The 17,503-nt window shown below is 48.8% G+C and overlaps 8 protein-coding genes across 8 annotated transcripts; 4 read left to right on the top strand and 4 right to left on the bottom strand.

The window, feature by feature from the left end:
• Nucleotides 1-177: 177 nt before the first annotated feature.
• Nucleotides 178-438, top strand: LY89DRAFT_583116 (uncharacterized protein; the record flags this gene model as incomplete). Its single annotated transcript, XM_018209195.1, has 1 exon — nt 178-438. One exon carries the CDS (start codon nt 178-180, stop codon nt 436-438), a length of 261 nt encoding a protein of 86 aa, XP_018072581.1.
• Nucleotides 439-1,164: 726 nt separating this feature from the next.
• LY89DRAFT_732911 (MRG-domain-containing protein) lies at nt 1,165-4,277 on the bottom strand (the record flags this gene model as incomplete). The annotated part of the gene is made up of 6 exons (XM_018219742.1): nt 1,165-1,337; nt 1,389-1,504; nt 1,551-2,974; nt 3,044-3,223; nt 3,281-3,415; nt 3,963-4,277. 6 exons carry the CDS (start codon nt 4,275-4,277, stop codon nt 1,165-1,167), a joined length of 2,343 nt encoding a protein of 780 aa, XP_018072582.1.
• Nucleotides 4,278-4,437: 160 nt separating this feature from the next.
• Nucleotides 4,438-4,670, bottom strand: LY89DRAFT_732912 (uncharacterized protein; the record flags this gene model as incomplete). Its single annotated transcript, XM_018219743.1, has 2 exons — nt 4,438-4,446; nt 4,497-4,670. 2 exons carry the CDS (start codon nt 4,668-4,670, stop codon nt 4,438-4,440), a joined length of 183 nt encoding a protein of 60 aa, XP_018072583.1.
• A 191-nt stretch (nt 4,671-4,861) lies between these two features.
• Nucleotides 4,862-5,752, top strand: LY89DRAFT_644230 (uncharacterized protein). Its single transcript, XM_018211825.1, has 2 exons — nt 4,862-5,343; nt 5,395-5,752. The coding sequence occupies exons 1-2, from the start codon at nt 5,047-5,049 to the stop codon at nt 5,653-5,655; spliced, it is 558 nt and encodes a 185-aa protein (XP_018072584.1). The 5' UTR covers nt 4,862-5,046; the 3' UTR covers nt 5,656-5,752.
• Nucleotides 5,753-5,832: 80 nt separating this feature from the next.
• LY89DRAFT_42677 (uncharacterized protein) lies at nt 5,833-7,108 on the bottom strand. Its single transcript, XM_018207438.1, has one exon. It carries the CDS (start codon nt 6,730-6,732, stop codon nt 6,010-6,012), a length of 723 nt encoding a protein of 240 aa, XP_018072585.1. The 5' UTR covers nt 6,733-7,108; the 3' UTR covers nt 5,833-6,009.
• A 240-nt stretch (nt 7,109-7,348) lies between these two features.
• LY89DRAFT_614849 (ribosomal RNA-processing protein 12) lies at nt 7,349-11,357 on the top strand. Its single transcript, XM_018210704.1, has 2 exons — nt 7,349-7,437; nt 7,496-11,357. The coding sequence occupies exons 1-2, from the start codon at nt 7,378-7,380 to the stop codon at nt 11,195-11,197; spliced, it is 3,762 nt and encodes a 1,253-aa protein (XP_018072586.1). The 5' UTR covers nt 7,349-7,377; the 3' UTR covers nt 11,198-11,357.
• Nucleotides 11,358-11,691: 334 nt separating this feature from the next.
• LY89DRAFT_583657 (NAD(P)-binding protein) lies at nt 11,692-12,888 on the top strand (the record flags this gene model as incomplete). Its single annotated transcript, XM_018209227.1, has 3 exons — nt 11,692-11,750; nt 11,803-12,684; nt 12,783-12,888. 3 exons carry the CDS (start codon nt 11,692-11,694, stop codon nt 12,886-12,888), a joined length of 1,047 nt encoding a protein of 348 aa, XP_018072587.1.
• A 1,135-nt stretch (nt 12,889-14,023) lies between these two features.
• LY89DRAFT_42725 (ras GEF) lies at nt 14,024-17,489 on the bottom strand. The gene is made up of 5 exons (XM_018207445.1): nt 16,987-17,489; nt 16,885-16,931; nt 16,488-16,765; nt 16,229-16,432; nt 14,024-16,052 (listed from the first exon to the last, which is right to left on the bottom strand). The coding sequence occupies exons 1-5, from the start codon at nt 17,383-17,385 to the stop codon at nt 14,095-14,097; spliced, it is 2,886 nt and encodes a 961-aa protein (XP_018072588.1). The 5' UTR covers nt 17,386-17,489; the 3' UTR covers nt 14,024-14,094.
• Nucleotides 17,490-17,503: the final 14 nt, after the last annotated feature.

The following is a 17,503-nucleotide window of genomic DNA, read 5'->3' on the forward strand; positions in this document are numbered from 1 at the left end:
TGGGAGAGGCTCTAGCGCCCAATCGGAAGCTGCCGAGCATCTTGATATTTTTTGGACCTCGCGATTCTTAAAGATCATCCACCAGCACGTTGGAGGATTTAATTCTTCACTGGACAAAGGTACGTACATATCTACTGATGCAGAAAGCTGCAGTTTTTGACAGACTATCTAGCAATCATGTCCTACTTCCGCATAACGCTCATGCGATCAGGCATCGGCCTCCCAAAACGAACACAAGGCGTCCTCAAAGCCCTTGGCCTCCGCCAACGAATGAAGACCGTCTTCTATCCCGTCACGCCCGAAGTCGCTGGTCAGATTATGAAAGTCAAGGAGTTAGTGGCAGTCAGAGAAGTGGACAGGGCGTTGACGAAGCACGAGCTGAAGGCGGAACGAAAGCCAGATCCAGGATTCTACATGGAACGAGCGGCACGACGGTGATGAAGAGGGAGACAGCTTGTAGGAAACAAATATTTTTGTAGGATAGGTGGACTACTTGTGGGAAGGCGTTCGAATGCTGTCTCCGATTAAGACCGCATTGATAATGTTCACGCTGCCTGCTAAGTGTTGGAAGAACACTGGCGCTGGGGGGTAATGTCCTGAATGTACAATATACCAAAACAGAATTCAAGAAGAAACTCTGTCCAAGAGCGGTAGATGTTGTATCATGTGGCTTCCTCAAACTGTACTCCCCAGAAGTGAAGCTTACACATATATGCGTTAAATTTAGAGACATGCAAGCACAATGTTGCTTCACAGCAAGACTCAGATTGAAGTACGGGGTAGGCATTCATTCTCGTGCTAATTGTCTCTTCTTGAAGCGAAGATGTTTATCGTACAGATATGAGAATGAGCACCCAGATGTCTGAAAGAAACGCGCTGTTTGCCATGAAGCTCATTATTGTCCCTCGCTGATCCAGAGGACTGTGAGCGAATCGAATGCAATATCGAAGAAGTAGGAAAGGCTCGCCACGAGTGCGCTTCCGAGCTATGCAACCATTCGCAAAGAGGCTAAAAGCAGAAATCCAATTATTGTTACAATAAACCAACTCCAGAACAAGCAGACTTGATCACGATATCGATGTAGAGAACCCGAAGAGTCTTCCATGTCAAGAGAGTGAACATCGTCGATGCCAGATCCAGATAATATTTCGCCATAGTAGGCAATCAACTGTTACGAGCCTTCTCGATGTATGATGGTCCAGGTGTTTCATACTCGCTCCTGAAGTAGGTGAAGGCATTTCGTCCAAGCCAGATGGTCAATTTCGCAAGCTCCTCACACAGTCTGTTGCAGGATTGTTGGTCCATATTGGTTTGGGCAAGCAGTTCAGGGAGTGAAACTATTACAAGGTAAGTTGTAGATCTTGTAGGGGGGACGTAAATGTACTTACCAAGCAGACGGCAGAAGTGCTCAGCACCGTAAGTAGTAATAGCAGTCTTGCCAGCGAGCTCACCATCAGCCATATTCCATCCCTCGCGAACTTCGAAGTACTGTTGGCGCTCAAATCTTCGGCGGGTCAGTCTCCATCATTAAAACAAGCGTTGGAACTCACCTATAGAGAAGGATTCGGCCGAGGCATTTCTCAAAGTACTCCTTCAATCCCTGAATTACTTCTAGGAGAAGGTCTGCTTGATGGGTGCCAGCTTGACGCTTAGGATTCTCGAAAGCCAGATAATCGTTCAAGATTGACTCTACCGAGTGAGGGGCAGGCAGAGGGACCAGCTGTTGATTCTTCGTAACATTCTCCCAATCATCAACGAGGATGGCCTTGATGTGGTCGGGAATGGGTAGGTGAATTGATGGGCGAGTATTGAAAGCCTCTTCCTGTGGTTGAGCATCTGTTAGATCATATGTTCGGACACGCATAACCATAGCTGCCAAATCTCTGACTTCAGAGGTCTGTGATTGCTTAATGTCAAGCATTCCAGCCAGTGGTATATTATGATCCTTTTGCATGAAGTTGTAGTAAAGCAAGTTCTCTCTGGTGGCTGTGTTGTTTCTCTTGTGAGCCGCATATTTTGGATGACCAGTGTATTTCTTCTTGTCTTTTTCCTTATTTTTCGCGTTCCAGTCGTAGTGCGGCGCAGGACGGAGAGTTCCATCATCTTGGATATATTTGAAGTCTGGCGTGGGACGCTGAAGGAGAGTATCCGGAGCAAGACATTGGTCGGACATGAGCATCCTCTTTATATCATAGAGGTCCGTACCGGGGTTGCTCCAATGGTTCTTTCTTGTGACCTTCAAGTAGCCGCTGTGGTTCTCATCGGCGTGGGGGTTAAGATTGAGAACAGCTTTGCCACGACGACTCGTAGAAGCAGCTGGCAATGCTACCTGGCCATCAGATCGTAAGCTATTTCTCGAGGATTGTGCAGCATCAGTCGCCGCGTCCTTGGCTTGGGAGATCTTGGATGGACGCGCAACAGATTCTTCTTCTTCAATGAGCTCACGCTTGGCTTGTAAGTCGGTAGCACGCGTCTCAGATTCGTACTGGTCAATAATTGACTCGTCGACGTCTGACAGCTCTGACTCTGAATCTGGGTCCATGATGGTATGAAGGTGAGGCGAGTGACCGATAGGAGACGAGTGCTCGTTGACACGCTCGCGAAGGCCAGGAAGTGAGTGACCTTTAGGAGACGAGTGCCTATTCAGACGCTCGCGAAGGCTAGGAAGTGGGTGACTGATAGGAGACGAGTGCTCGTTATGCGAGTGATCGAGACCAGACGCGTCTTGATTTGAGGTGGAAGGCAAAGAGGAAGGCGCCACGGGAGCTGAGGAAGGCACAGCTGTATGCGAAGGTGAGGTGGAAGAAGGGTCGTTGGAAGATGAAGAGATCGAAGAGGGAGACGCGCAGATGCTGCTTGATATCTTGCTCTCGTCGTCCCAGAAGTTGTGCAAACCCTGCTCAACTTGGGCTTGCGTTTTGGGAAGATTTGCGTTGCTGCTTGGTCTAGTGTAGCCGCGGCCTTCTGCTCGCTTCTGCAAAAAAAAATTGAAAGTCAATACATGAAACCTAATTTTTGACGAGAGATTCAGGGCAGGACTCACAATAAGGCCTTCAGTACCAATAGCTCCCCAGTCTTCTACCTCAGTCGTATCGGAGGGAGTATTTGGAGGGCAGATGTTGCTTGATATTCTGTGCTCGTTGTCCTCCTCAACTAGAGATTGTGTTTTGATAGGATGTGCGATGCTTAATGGTCTTGTGTCAAGGTGACCTTGTGCGCGCCTCTAAAGCATTGGTCAACACATGGGACGAAATTGATCAGAAGAATTGAGAAGACTTACAAGAAGACCTTCAGCACCAATAGCTCCCCAGTCTTCTTCCTCAGTCGTGTATGAGGCAGTATCTGAGGCAGTATCTGAGTCATGGTCGGCATTGCTGATTGCCTTAGGTGCTGAGGTATGGTCCATATTCGAAGTCTATGAGGCTTGAATGTGCGTAATAGAACACCAATGCAGTTGATTAATGGAGCTACGTGCGTCAAGCTTGCTCCACGTGAAGACCACGATTTTGAGTTGATGCAAGCAATAGCTGGATAAGAGCGTCCAGGTAATCGCTCCAATAGGCGGTGGAATATTGTGCTGCAGCTAGGCAAGAATGTTTTGATATTTCGTTGCTGGCCTAACGTCGAAGATTATGTCGCTTAAGAGAGTTGATCTCTCCAGAGGGGAGGGTCGTCTTCGAGCTTGCAATTTCCTGCCAACGCAATATAGAACTTTTGAGGACGTATTGAGGACGTGTTGAGAGCGTGAGGACGTGAGGATATGAGGACGTGAAGACCCGAGGACGTGTTGATAGCGTGCTGCGATCCCCTTCGCCCCGACAAGACGCACTCTCTCTGCTAGAAGCGACACTACCAACCCAGTTGCAAAGGATGTGTTGATACTTGGGGCATATCAAATCGAAACATGCCGAGAACAAACAAAAAGAAACAAAAAGAAACAAAAAGAAACAGAAAGGACTTACATTCTCCAGATCATAATCCCTAGTTCTCCTGGGTCCACGACCGCCTTGAGCAGCAGCAGATGCATGACGCTCCTCGCTGCCACGAGCCGAACTGAAATCAGAACCGTTGGTGCGTCCCCCCTTCTTTGACATGCTCTTTGCCGGCTTCTGTTGCAGCATCTTCATCTGGTTGTGAAGCTGTGCAGCAAGTTCTTTGTTCTCGTCGGTGAACTTCCTAACTCGGTCTTGAGGAACCCAATCATCCCAACTGTTTGTCACATGATTAGACACTTTTTCTATTCGATGTTTTTCTTTGATTATGCTGCGGAGTTTCATGTTTGCGAAGTGTATGCTTGACAAAGAATCAAGGGAAGAAACAAAAGCATAACAATAGACAAGTGTCAGGCGTGAATGTTCAGCAGGAGTTGAGACACTTGTCAGACTCTGGAAACAGAAAGGACATCGACCACTCTTTCGAGTTTGGAAGGGACGACAATCAAGGGTACTCACTGCATATTATTAGTAAATATGTCAGTCATTATGAGGAGTTCATACCGTGTTCTTCCATCCTTTGTAGTGGATCTTGTATTGCCATGATGGGTTCTCCTTGTCCTCCGTTGGTCTAACATCCAGAATCTTCGCCTCATACAGCATATCATGGTGGAAGCATAGGACCTTTTCGTCTTTCGCATATGGCGAAGTTGCCGCTGCCGACCTTGAGGGAGCCATGTTCTGTTACGTTCAAAGCCTAGGAGAGTGTTTAGAAAGCAATATCCACCAGAACGGGAGGTTGCAAGTGAAGTTGGTGTGTAATAGAAGGCTAGAAAGCTAGGGAGGGCAGCGTCGGCGAGTCGGCTACAGAAACGCGACACTGAGGCGTGAATCCAGTCGCGCTTGCCTACGCGACTTGGGACAACAACCCTGTCACCATCACAAACTTCCTCTTTCAGGACTTCTCTATCTAGCTGGACAAATAAAGACCTTGCTCAGCTTTTGCACATAGCCTGGAACCTGGAACGGGCAAGCCGAACATCCTGCACAACTCATTTAAAGACACAAAGGACACACTTAATGGACCAGACCTCCCTCGAATATTCACGTCGTAATGGCACCTACAGAAGCTACTATCCTCTCTACTTTCCTATTACCGCCTGCTCCATTGCCTTCCATCATCTCTCTGAAAGCTTTCGCTGAGCTTTTTCCAAGATCACAACAATCATCACCACAAGTCAAAGCGCTCTACAGAGACTTACAACAGCAGCGAGCTAAACTTACAGACGCCGTTGGTCGCAACATTGTAGCAGAGGTCAAGAGAGGTATTGGACAACGGAGGGTGGTAGTAAGAGCCCGGAGGGCAGCTGAGCAAGAGGATCAGGACGACGAAGCCGATGTTGAGAATGCTGTACGTTTTGGTGTATCATGGGCTTCAGGACTTTCTAACCTCCACTTATAGCTTTTTGGTTCTTCGTCGAATTTACCTGTTTCGAAGCCCCATACTCTGAATTCGATTCTACCGGAACTTAGCAGCGCAATTGAAGATGTTGAGGACGAAATCAGAAGACTAGACGAAGAGGCCGAAACGCTGTTTGAAGCCATGCAAAGCACTGTTGGTGGACTCAGTGATCTACGATACGGACGACTTGCAAACAGCCAGCTGAAAGAGCAAGTCTTGGAGGGGTTGGAGAGACTGGAGAGCTCATGCGAGAAACGATGATTGGAAGTGTGCAACGATTGTTATGGTTTTACGAGTTGATACCCCGAATGAAATTACGATTGATCACTACATAATGTTGGTAGCCCTTTGCAAATCCGTACCATAAACCGCCCTTTCCCAACCCATTTTCCACAGCAGATTCCCTCCATCATCTCGAACCTCATTTTCTTACTATTAGAGAATTAGTATGGACGAGCATCGCCGGGAGGGGCTCCTAAACGAACGCGAGCGGTAGGGGGTGGTGCTCCTCCAGCGGGAGCGCCGGCAGGTCTTCCACCAGGTTGAGGTCCCATTCTCTTGCTCCTGCAGAAGTATCAGTATTGCGAAGCAGTGTATTCGAGGTCAGCACAAAACTTACATCATGGTTCTGCTAAGGAAAGAAATACCGATCATGAACATCCAGCTAGGAACGACAGCGAAGATCCAGAAAATGTAGCCGATAGGAACAGCAACACCATACTTGGCAAAGGCGCCGTCGAATGGGTGGAAAAGTCCATCATAGATCTTCACTTCTTGCTTAGCCTCGGGAGAGTTCAGATCGGTAAAAGTCTTGACAGCTGTGGTGCTGATGTTCAATGTCTTAACTCGGCATTCGACTGGGGCAGGTGGTGCAACAATGTCAAAGATCCAGAGAGAGGGAGGTCCAGCACCCCAGGAATTGCAGAGAACTGGCTGGTCTTCGCAGTTGAGGTAAGCAAGATGAGGAGCAGTAGGGTTGACTGCCCACAAAGCTGCAGTCTCGTTGAAAGCAGTCTCAACTTGACCGCATTGGCCGAAGCATGTCTTGTTGCCGCCAGTGACCAGAACCCAGGTCTCTTCTGACTTTGTGCTTGCGGGCTTGACGGTGGATCGCAATGTACTCTCCCAATCGCCGAGAGTCAAGACCTTCAGAGTCTTGCCGCCAGCTTTAGCAGCTGCTGCTGATGGTGTGTGCACCTTGTTCGGGTTTGGGATATAGGAGGAGATCTTATCGAACCAGTATTGAGCTTGTTCCTTGGCCTGCTCGAGAGGGGAATCGGTTTGCGCAGCAGCCGCAAGCAGCGGGAGTGCAAGGAGGGTAGTTGTGGAGAAGCGCATCTTGGTGATGGATAGAGGATTTTGTATGAGGAGTTCGTGAGAAGGAGGAGGAGGAGGAGGATGTAGGCTGCAGCAGACTAGCGCGAACCTCAAAGTATGGTATGGTAAGGTATGATGTAAAGTGCAAGCGATAAGCTCAACAGTGCTTATGCGCGGGGAAGGACAAACGTCAAGGAGAGACTGTAGAAGTGAGAAGCTGCAAAAATTACAGTCAAGTAATATTTGCAAAAGACAGCAGAGGAGAGGACAACAGGAGGAGTGAGGACAAGGCCAGATGTTGATGACAACAGTTGGAAGCTAGAAGAAGTCCAAGGGTCCATCAAATTACCTGGGGAGTTTGGTTTCTGTGGTGAGCGGCACAGTTCCGAGCACGAACTCTCGAGGAATAGCCTTGTTCTCCACTCAATAGTGAACTGCGTAATTCTCAGTACAACCGCCATTCACATGAACTAGTCCCTTTTCAGCAGTAGCCGAAGACGCTAACCTATGTCTCGGGTGGAGCCATCTTTGAGCCACCCCTGTCTCTACGGCAGACTGTGCGCAAGTGGTTGATCGCTATCGATTATCGAAACTTTTTTTTTGTGTGGTGAAGCTTTTTGAAAGATATTCGAAGCCAGGCGCAGAGAGCCGACACATTCCTTCGAAATGTCTCTCCAAGAGAAGCTCGACAAGATTCGATCGCCGAAGCTACAGAATCAACATCAAGTAAGATTTTTCGCCCCAGTTTTGCCTGTGAATCATGGTCATTAACAGCTCTTCGCAGACGGGAATTGTACTCTCTGCAGTGGAGGATACACTACGAGACCAGAAGACCGAAGCCTCTCCCAATGGTTATTTCGCAGCACTCCTCGCCTTACTTCGACAGGCTGTTTCTACTACTGGTGTGAATAAGGATTTGGCAACTTCAGTTGTCTATTTGCTTGATGTCGTTGCGCCATATGCCCCGCAACCGCTTCTCCAATCGAAGTTTTCGGAAATCCTTACCAGTCTGGCCCCCGCCTTGACATTCGCTGAAGCAGATGCACCATTGCTTCGACCCTCGATAGGATGTCTCGAAACTCTACTGGTGGCTCAGAATTCGAAAGCATGGGAACTGTCGCAAACGCAAATAAGCCCGCGTCGTGCTGTAGCTGGTCTTTTGGCTCTGGCAGTTGACCACCGACCGAAGATTAGGAAGCGGGCCCAGGAGGCTTTAGCAAAAGTCCTGAAGAATCCCCCACCAAGTTTATCGTTGGACCATCCCGCGGCAGATATGTGTGCGGAGACTGCATTGAAAAGTCTAGTTGATCTTGCTACACGGTCAAGCCAGGCCAAGAAGCAAAAGAAAGGCGGGGCGACGGAGCATGAGCCGGCATTGATCCACGCATTACAACTTGTTAAGACTGTTGCTTCTGCTTCAGGAGGATGGCCGGCCAAGAAAATCGAGGCCCTATGCGAGATTCTTCTGAATATCTCGAGGTCGAGCAATGAGTATATGACCATGGCCTCATTCGAAGTATTTGAGATTATATTCGAGGGAATGGCAGCAGATGAAGCATCATCCTCAAAGCTCCCACGACTGCTTGAGGTGATTTCGGAACTCAGACCTTCACAGAACGATTCCCAGCTTCTACCACCATGGATTGCTGTATTATCGCGAGGATACGACGTGTCGGCTCAGATTGAACCAGAGGAGACGTTTTCAAAGCTTCCAGATCTCTTCAACCTCGTGTCCGCATTCTTGGCGTCGTCATCACACAATATACGAATTTCTGCTTCCGAATGTTTAATATCCTTCATGGCAAACTGTGTTCCAAACTCCGTTCTGATGGAACCCTCGATATATGACGAGAAGATCTTGGAAAAGCTAGCAAAAGCTGCAGTAGACCTGCTGAGTGTCAAATATCAAGCGGCATGGATTGAGACCTTCAACGTGATGGGTGCCATGTTTGATGGACTACGATGGATGGCCGATCCTATTTTAGCTGATGTCGTAAAGACCATTGGTGAGCTTCGTGGGAACGATTCGTTCGCTGGCAAGAAAGAGGCCGATGAAACCATTGGCAAAGCCATCCGAGCCATGGGACCTCAAAGTGTTCTCAAAATATTACCTTTGAACCTGGCCAAACCAAAACCCGGACAACCTGGCCGTGCTTGGATGCTCCCAATTATGCGTGACTATGTTAGCAACACAAATCTCGCACATTTCAGGTCCGAATTCGTTCCACTGAGCGAGATTATGTTTCAAAGAGTGATCGACTATGGGGGAGCTGAGAAGACCATGGAGATCAAGATCTTTGAGACTCTCGTTCAGCAGATTTGGGCATTATTACCAGGTTACTGTGACTTGCCGCTCGACTTGACTGACTCATTTGATCAGTCTTTTGCTGAGCTGGTAGCGAACTTACTTTACAAACAAACCGAGTTACGTCCTGATGTCTGTAGAGCTCTGCAGACATTGGTAGACTCGAACAAAGTCATAGCTACTATCGAGGCAGAGGATGAAGACCTGATGCTGCAAAGTCGAGTTTCCAAAGCTACAGCTCAGAGAAATCTGGACCACCTCTCGACCTTCGCCAGCAATATGCTCGCGGTCCTGTTCAACGTCTACAGCCAGACGTTGCCACAATACCGCTCGTATATACTGCAATGCATAAACGCATACCTGAGCATCGCGCCGATTAAAGATATCATGGAGACCTTCGAACGAGTAAGCACAATGCTTGCCTCAGCGATCACGGAAACAGTAGCACAACCCCCCGCGGAGAAGCAAAAGCAAAAAGAGCACAAGGCAGTGGATAAGATGCCACCCACCAGCCATACTCTGATGGACTTGGTTATCACAATTGCCATCTACCTTCCTCGAGAGAGTTTTGCTACTCTCTTCAACATCGCTTCTATCATTATCGTCAAGAACGATGACCCACAGCTTCAAAAGAAAGCTTATAAACTCATCCCAAGGCTTGTTGAGTCGGAAGTAGGCAAACAAGCTTTGAGAGAGCGAAGCGCAGAACTTCAACAACTACTCCTCAGCAGTGCAGAAAAGGTCTCTGCTCCAGCTAAGCGGGATCGTCTGTCTTCCATTTCCACCCTCATTCCTTTTCTTCCCAGCGACTCTTTACACTTCATCCCCAGCATTCTTTCAGAAGTTGTCATCTCCTGTAAAGAAGTGAACGAGCGCGCACGAACCGCAGCTTTTGATCTTCTCGTTCTCATGGGTGAAAAAATCGCTTCATCGGATGGGGCGATGATCGAGAACAGCAAGGTTGCCCACATGGCAGAAGATGCACCAGCAGTTCCTGCGACACTCGAAGAATATTTCACAATGGTTAGCGCGGGTTTAGCAGGCAATTCACCACACATGCAATCTGCTTGTATCACAGCATTAACTCGAATACTGTACCACTTTCGCGAATCACTCCAAGTCGAGACAATTACAGAGTTGGTCGAGACCATGGATCTGTTCCTCACTTCCAACAACCGCGAAATTGTCCGCAGCGTCCTGGGATTTGTAAAAGTCTCCGTCATTAGTTTGCCTTCGAATGTTATGCTTCCACGGCTGAAAACTCTAGTGCCAAACTTGATGGTCTGGAGTCATGAGCACAAAGCTCATTTCAAGGCCAAAGTCAAGCATATCCTAGAACGCATGATCCGACGATATGGCGTGGATGTTGTGAACAAGAACTGCCCAGAAGAAGATCGCAAACTCATCGCTAATATCAGAAAGACCAGGGAGAGGAACAAGAGGCACAAAGATGCTGCAAAAGCAGCAGGTGCCGAAGGAGATGATGATGAAGGCGAGACCAAGCGAAAGAGCCGCTTTGAGAGCGAGTACGACGATGTCATCAATGCCAGTGAAGAATCGGACGGCTCTGATGTTTCAGACAACGAAGTCCTTGGCAAGAGCAAACGAGGTGCGAAGAAGGGTGGCAAGACCTACATCGTTGAAGATGAGGAGGAGCCTCTGGATCTACTTGATCGTAGGGCGTTGGCCAACATTTCATCGACGAAACCTCTCAAGCAAAAGACACATGTGAGAACAAAAGCGAAGATGGATCTTGATGGAAAACTGTTACTTGGTGGTGACAGCGATGATGACGACGATGCGATGATCATTGATACCCCGGCAGAGAAGAAGGGAGATGAAGGAGGCGTTGATGCATATGTCAGTGCCATCAAGGGCCGTGACGCCGTACAAAGAGGCAGAGGAGGTAAGTTGAAGTTCTCCAATAAGAGGAGCAAAGACGAAGACGACGAGATGGATGTCGATGAAGATGATATGAAAGCTGTCAAGAAGCAAATTGGAGGCAACTCGAGAGACAGCTTCCGAGGCAGAGGTAGAGGAGGAAGAGGAGGCCGCGGTGGGAGAGGCGGGATTGCAAATGGAAGAAGGGGCTTAGGCGAGGAGAAGCGACACAGCAGCGGTGGATACAGGGGCGGAGGTAGAGTCATGAAATCCCCACGCGGGAAAGGTGTACGGAGGTAAAATCAAGGTACGAATAGCATGAATGGAGTCTGGACTGATCTTTAATTGTTCTGGGAAAGGACTGACATTAGCTCGTCACATGATGTCGGGCTAGTTGGTGATGACTTCACCTGTCAACAGGTCTTCATAAGGTACTACCACAACATCAACCAATGCTTCTATGTTCATTGGATTTTTGCACAGATGATTGGGTGTTATTCGAGGAATGCTCCGTACCTGTGGAAATCTAGAATGCAGTCATTCTGTCTGCATCGAGCACAAGAGTTAATTCGTTACATCATCAAGTTCGATGACAGCTACATTCAGTAAGACAAGGGAACGTATGAGCTTCGATCATCCACATACATGTTTTCATTGATCTTCTTTCTCTTATCGTTTCCTTTCTTTCGTACATGTCTTTCTCCATACCTCGACGTCTACTCCTCTCTCAACTCTCAAGACAAGCAATCCATATCCGTTCCTCGCCCCGTCTATTCCATTCACAATCTCCCAAAATGGCCGGAATAATCGACACAGTAAAGTCAACCATCACCGAGAACTTCGGCGGCACAGCGTATTTCCTCCTCTCCCTCCAATCTCAACTGCAACACTAACACCACACTCAGCCATTCCCTCGCAGACCCAGAGCACAAATTCGACCTCGAAAAAGACGTCCCAGACCTCACCTCCAAAGTGGCCGTCATCACCGGCGGCAGCGAAGGCATAGGCTACGGCTGCACACACACGCTCCTCTCACACAACCTCTCGAAACTATTCATCATCGCGCTCTCCCCCGAAGTATACTCTTCCGCACTCTCCCACATCACCTCCACCCTCGGCTCGGAAACCGCCAAAAAAGTATCCTTCATCCAATGCGACGTTGGCGACTGGTCCCGCATCGCCAGCGTCGCAAAAGAAATCGCCTCCCAGACCGACCGCCTCGATATCCTAATCAACGACGCCGCCCGCGGGATCATGACTTACGAACTCACAGATTATGGCGTCGATAGACACATGGCCGTGAACCACATCGGGCACGTAATCCTGACCTCGCATCTCCTCCCACTCATGAAATCCTCCGCGGGAAACGGAAACACAGTGCGGATCGTCACCCTGGGCTCCAACGCGCACCAAGCCACGCCCTCCGACTGTAAATTCGCGTCCTTGGAAGAACTCAACACGGACCTAGGTCCTAACGGACAATACGGACGCTCTAAACTCGCCCAGATGCTGTACGTGCGCTATCTCTCTAAATATCTCACGGCCAAGTGCCCGAGGATACTGGCCAATACGGTCCATCCGGGGTTTGTCGATACGAAGATGTCGACGGAGGATATCCACGAGCCGTACCCGATGCTCGGGTACGGGATGAGTGTGGGGATGAAGCCGTTTAAGAAGGATCAGTGGGAGGGGTGTAGTAGTGCTGTTTTCTGCGCGACGAGGACGGAGGAGAGTGGGAGGTATGTGTGTCCGCCGGCGAGGGTGGAGGAGGGGAGTGAGTGTAAGTTGTGTATTTTCATCTTGTTGTTGTGTTGTTGTGTTGTTGTGTTGTTGCGTTCTTGGGGTCTCGTTTTGAAGGGCTAGGCTAATTTGATGTAGTGTTTAGGAGTGATGAGTTGATGGAGAGCTTGATGAGGTTGACGAAGGAGGTTGTGAAGGAGAAGATGGCGAGGGAGAGTGTGGAGAAGGGGTGTCCGTTGGAATTCGTTTAGGAGAGGACTAGGGAGAAATAAGTAAATTCTAAAAGCGAAATATGAAAATTAATGTCCCGTATCTCGCCGGACATTTCCCCACCTCCAAAAAAGCCATGAGTGGAAAAGTTGAGGTCATACTAGAAGCTGTCTCATCCCTTGAGATTCAGCATCCACGTGGCACTCAACCTATGTACCTTACCCCAGAAACTTTAGGACAAGAATATCTTCAATCCCAACCTTCGCAACGTATCGCTTATTAGCCGATCTATCCCCTTTCGCCTTGCGTTTACTTACGATGTCCGTGATTGAATGCCATACAATATTTATCTCAGTTCATTGAAGAGCATATCTCATTGTTTTCAAAACAAACTTATCTTCTATAGAGAGCAATCATCTTCATCTCATACCATCAATCCTTGAGACTGTACATAAAATAAAGACTTTGAGTCTGACAAGAAAGTAAGACTTCCCAGCAAACCCGAGATATCGAGCTTAGTAGATTAATCTTAATTAGACAACGAATAGTCTGAAAAGGCAAATTTTGTTGCATACCGACAAGTGCTTTTGTACCGAATCTTGAGCGGGTTGTGGGTTTATCTTCCATCTTAAACCTGACGATATGAGTAGCAAGACAAAATTGTTGTGCATCGACGAGTATCTAGGATACCGTACTAATGAACACCAGGGTTGGGGTTCCTAGTTAGGAACTAAGACCAAAGGAAAGATAGAACGAAGTGTCATTCATCCTTGAAATAGTGAAACCAGGACTCGACCTGGTGATTTGGATTCATGACCACCAGCTTCCGCACATCCATTCAACACACAAACCAAAAAGACCATCTCATCCAAAGATCCTCTCATTTGCATTCCATCTACAGCTTATCTCATTCAAGTGGGTATGTCGCAAAATCGCCAAGTCAGTCAGTAAGTCAGCCAGCCAACAAATCTTCTTTCCATTCCCTTCCCTTCCCATTCATTCAGCCCAATCCAACCCAACCCAACCCAACCCAACCCAACAACAGACAGACAGATAGACACCAAAAAGAGGCAATTAACAATAGACCCCCCAGCGCCCTGCCCTAAAACCAAACCATAACAACACATAGCACGTAATTACTTTTACCCTATTTCTGGAACCAAGGGAATTTTTTCTTCCCAAACTCGACTGGGCCGGAAGATGCGCTTTCAAGGGATAAAGACCGTTGATAGACCTCCTATTCATTCTCACATTAGCCACTTTCCCCACCCTCGCAAACACAAAGGGGAAAAAGATGGAAAACAAACCTCCTCATCAACAGGCATCCTACAGTCCAAGATAAGCTCCCTCGCAATCTCATGCTTGGCCAGATTCGGATACGGAACCACCTGACTCTTCATAATCGGCAGTATAACCTCAGACAAGACCTCGAACTTCTTCCAGTTGATCCTTTCCCCATTCGCTCCAACGAACGTCCGGCTTCCTTCCTCAGCCGACACGAGATCGCGGCGGTGGAGAGGGATGAACGGGATGCGGGGGAGCGAGGAATTCTCCCACGCCAGACGGTACGCGAAATGCGATTTTTGTGTCCCCATGAGGATCACGAGGCGGGCGAATCGTTTCTGGACGTCTTGCGGGACGAGGGCGCGGGTTTGGCTGAGGCGGTGGATCGCGCTGCCGTTGATGCCGGCGAGGACGGCTGCGAGGCCGTTGTAGTTGTTCAGTTGTCGGAGTTTGAGGGCTATGGTCATGAATTTCTCGAGCATGAGGGCGCGGTGCTTGGCTTTGTCGCGCATGAGGATCATGTTGGCGACCCATCTGGCGATGTGGTTGAAGTGGCTGATCATCCGGTTGACGTTGGTGAGGCTTCTACAGCGGTCTTTTTGTTCTAGTGAGAGGCTGACGTGGCGGACGAAGTCGCGGAGGCGGATGGAGGAGAACATGACCCAGTCGATTCTGGTCATCTCGTCGGCTAGGTCGTCGTCGGAGATATCCATGAAGATGTGATAGCGGAATTTGGTTAGTGGGAGGGTTCCTTTCGGTACCATGGTTGCTGCTTCTTTTTCGTAGTCTTCTACTGTGTGGAAAGATGGTGAGAGAGATTGGGTGGGTGATAGAGGCCGTGTTGAAGCGGTAGAGTCTGCTCTCGACTCTTTCCGTACCATATCTGCGCCTTCCTCATCCTCCATGTGCAAATTCGCCATCTCTTCCTCGATCTCTACTCCGCTTGGCTCGGGTCTTCTCCGTGGGGACGAGGGAGCGGAGTCACTGGATAGCCTTTCCTCGTGCTCTACATCGGCATCAGTACGAGCCCATCCCGTGTCATCGTCCTCGAAAACTCGCGAGTTGAGCTGAGTTCTCATTTCTAGCGCGGCTGCAGCAAACACTGGTTCTGAGGATAATGTATTGATAAAGCACTCAAGCTTGGCACTCGTCGAGCGGCTGGCAAAGTCTCCTGGATAAGTTGCGACCCATTTTGCGACAACTGTAATAACGCGCAACTGAGTGGCTGTCCGAGTCAGGTAATGTGTATTCTTATCCTCCGCAATACGCTCGAATCGAGCATCAATGGCACCAAATAACTCGGCTGGAGCCGCGAATTTTCTATATAGGCAAAGGAAGATATCTGAGAAATTGTTGTCTGCGCGTGACATGTTCTGACCTAATAATCGATCCACCAACTCATCGAAAGTCACGCCAGCAACTTTGGCTGGTTTGTCGAAGAAGCTATCGTCATTTCGTTGTAAGATAGGGATGTCATCCGAATACCGGTACGCTGACTCCGCATCCGACTCTTCCATATCCAGGAAAGAATTATCGGTGACTCTCCCAGTACCGGGTGATGGGAGAGGAGAACGAGGTTTGAGCCCGCTTGTGGTTAATTGATTGCTCGCATCCGACGACGTGTAGGAGCTGTCATGTCGAAACGCCGGGTGCGACGAAAGTGGCGGCGCGTCGTGTGGGTCAGGAAGTATAATCTGATGGTGCAGGTTGGTTCGCCCATTGCCCCGGGACAAGGGAGGCTGGCCTCTGGTAGACACAGGGGGTGGCGAGGGAAATCCTCGGAGCAGAGAATAGTCCGAGCTTGCACGACTATGCTTGGAATGTTGACTAAGTGGTCTGGAGGCATCTGGAGGTGCCTCGAGATTCGCAGACGATGTAGCTCGACGTCGAGCACCAGAACTTTCCGTTGTAGATATCATAGCTGGCGAGAAGTGTCAGTGTTGGAAATGGGGCAAGATGAGAAGACGAGAAAATCTCAAAATAGAAAAGTTAAATGTATGGAGTAGATCGTTGCCAAGAAGAGATAAATAATGCGGAGAACAGATGAACATGGCTAAAAGCTCAAATAATGTCACATGGAAAAAATTCCTAACTTACTACTCCTGTTCGTCATGACAGCTCGAAGCATCGAAGAGAGGCAGAGTCTCGCCGTTTCAGGGACGTTCGCTGCAGTCTTCACAGCCTCGACGCATGACAGACAAGCTGATTCCATACTCTCAACGTCGATTTGACGGGTATTTTCTGGGTTGTCACATTTGCAGGATACAAGGATTGTAGGCAAGGAGGAATTGACCAGTCCATCTGCAGAATTTAGTCCGCGGTCCTTGTACATATAGACAACTTCTCAGAAACTCACTCAAGGTCTGAGGCAATTCCTGAATACTCTCTCGGTTCATGACATCGTATAAGAGAAGGGCTCCATCCATACGGGGCACAATGTGCCCATTGATTTGTTTCGGCCATTGGATTCGGCGATCCGGATTTATATCGAAGGATTCGAGGTCGAGTTCAATCAGGCTAACTGTGTAAACCACATTGTCCACCGACATTCGAAGACTCGAAGCAATATTTGTTGGGAGGGCCCGGAGTCCCAGTGCGCGCATAATCAGAGTACTTTTGCCCACGCCCGTACTCCTATAGAGAAATTAGTATATCATTCATCAAAACATCAAATAGCACCACAGCCGAGGTCTTTTGCAAGGCTATGAATCCAGCTCCTAAAATATCCCGAAATAAAGTAAAATCCTACGTACCCAATGACAGCTATATTTATGTCCTGAATCCCACTCCTTGATTGTGGCTACACCCTCTCGTCAGTCCGACATACTTTCTTGCTCAGAATTGGGGCTTCGCACAGGCAGATTCACAGAGTTCTCGACTGCCCTTCCAGCAGGGAGCAAGGGCCCCGTTTCCTCGTCGTCCATCATTTGGGAATAAGTCGCAGACCTCAATTCCCGAGAGATGGAAACGGAGTGCGGTGAAAAGTAGTTTCGAAAGAATGGATCGTCCCTTATGGATGTCACCGAGTCGCGCTGCTGGGTATCCGCATCATCTTCCAGCGATAGAGCGTTTGGATTTCCCGGCGCGGAGAGGGTCCTGGTTGCGAAGCTTGGGCGTGCGCTGCTGCGCGGTGTCGAGGCAGACGACGAGGGCGACGCAGCTTTGGCGGAAAAGCTGGATGCTGAGGAAGGCGGATCTCGTAGTGTTGATGATGGTTTGCGTTGCGGAAGCAAAGTGACTCCATCCATAGACATTGCTCCTCTGAAATGACTATAGGCAAATATGCCTGCTGCTCAGTTCAACTGGTGGCCAAAACCCTGTCAGATCGGTAACTTGCAGTGCTGATAAAAAAAAGATGTGAGTAGAACCATG

Source organism: Mollisia scopiformis (assembly GCF_001500285.1).
Source record: "Mollisia scopiformis unplaced genomic scaffold LY89scaffold_10, whole genome shotgun sequence".
Classification (NCBI taxonomy): Eukaryota; Fungi; Ascomycota; class Leotiomycetes; order Helotiales; family Mollisiaceae; genus Mollisia; species Mollisia scopiformis.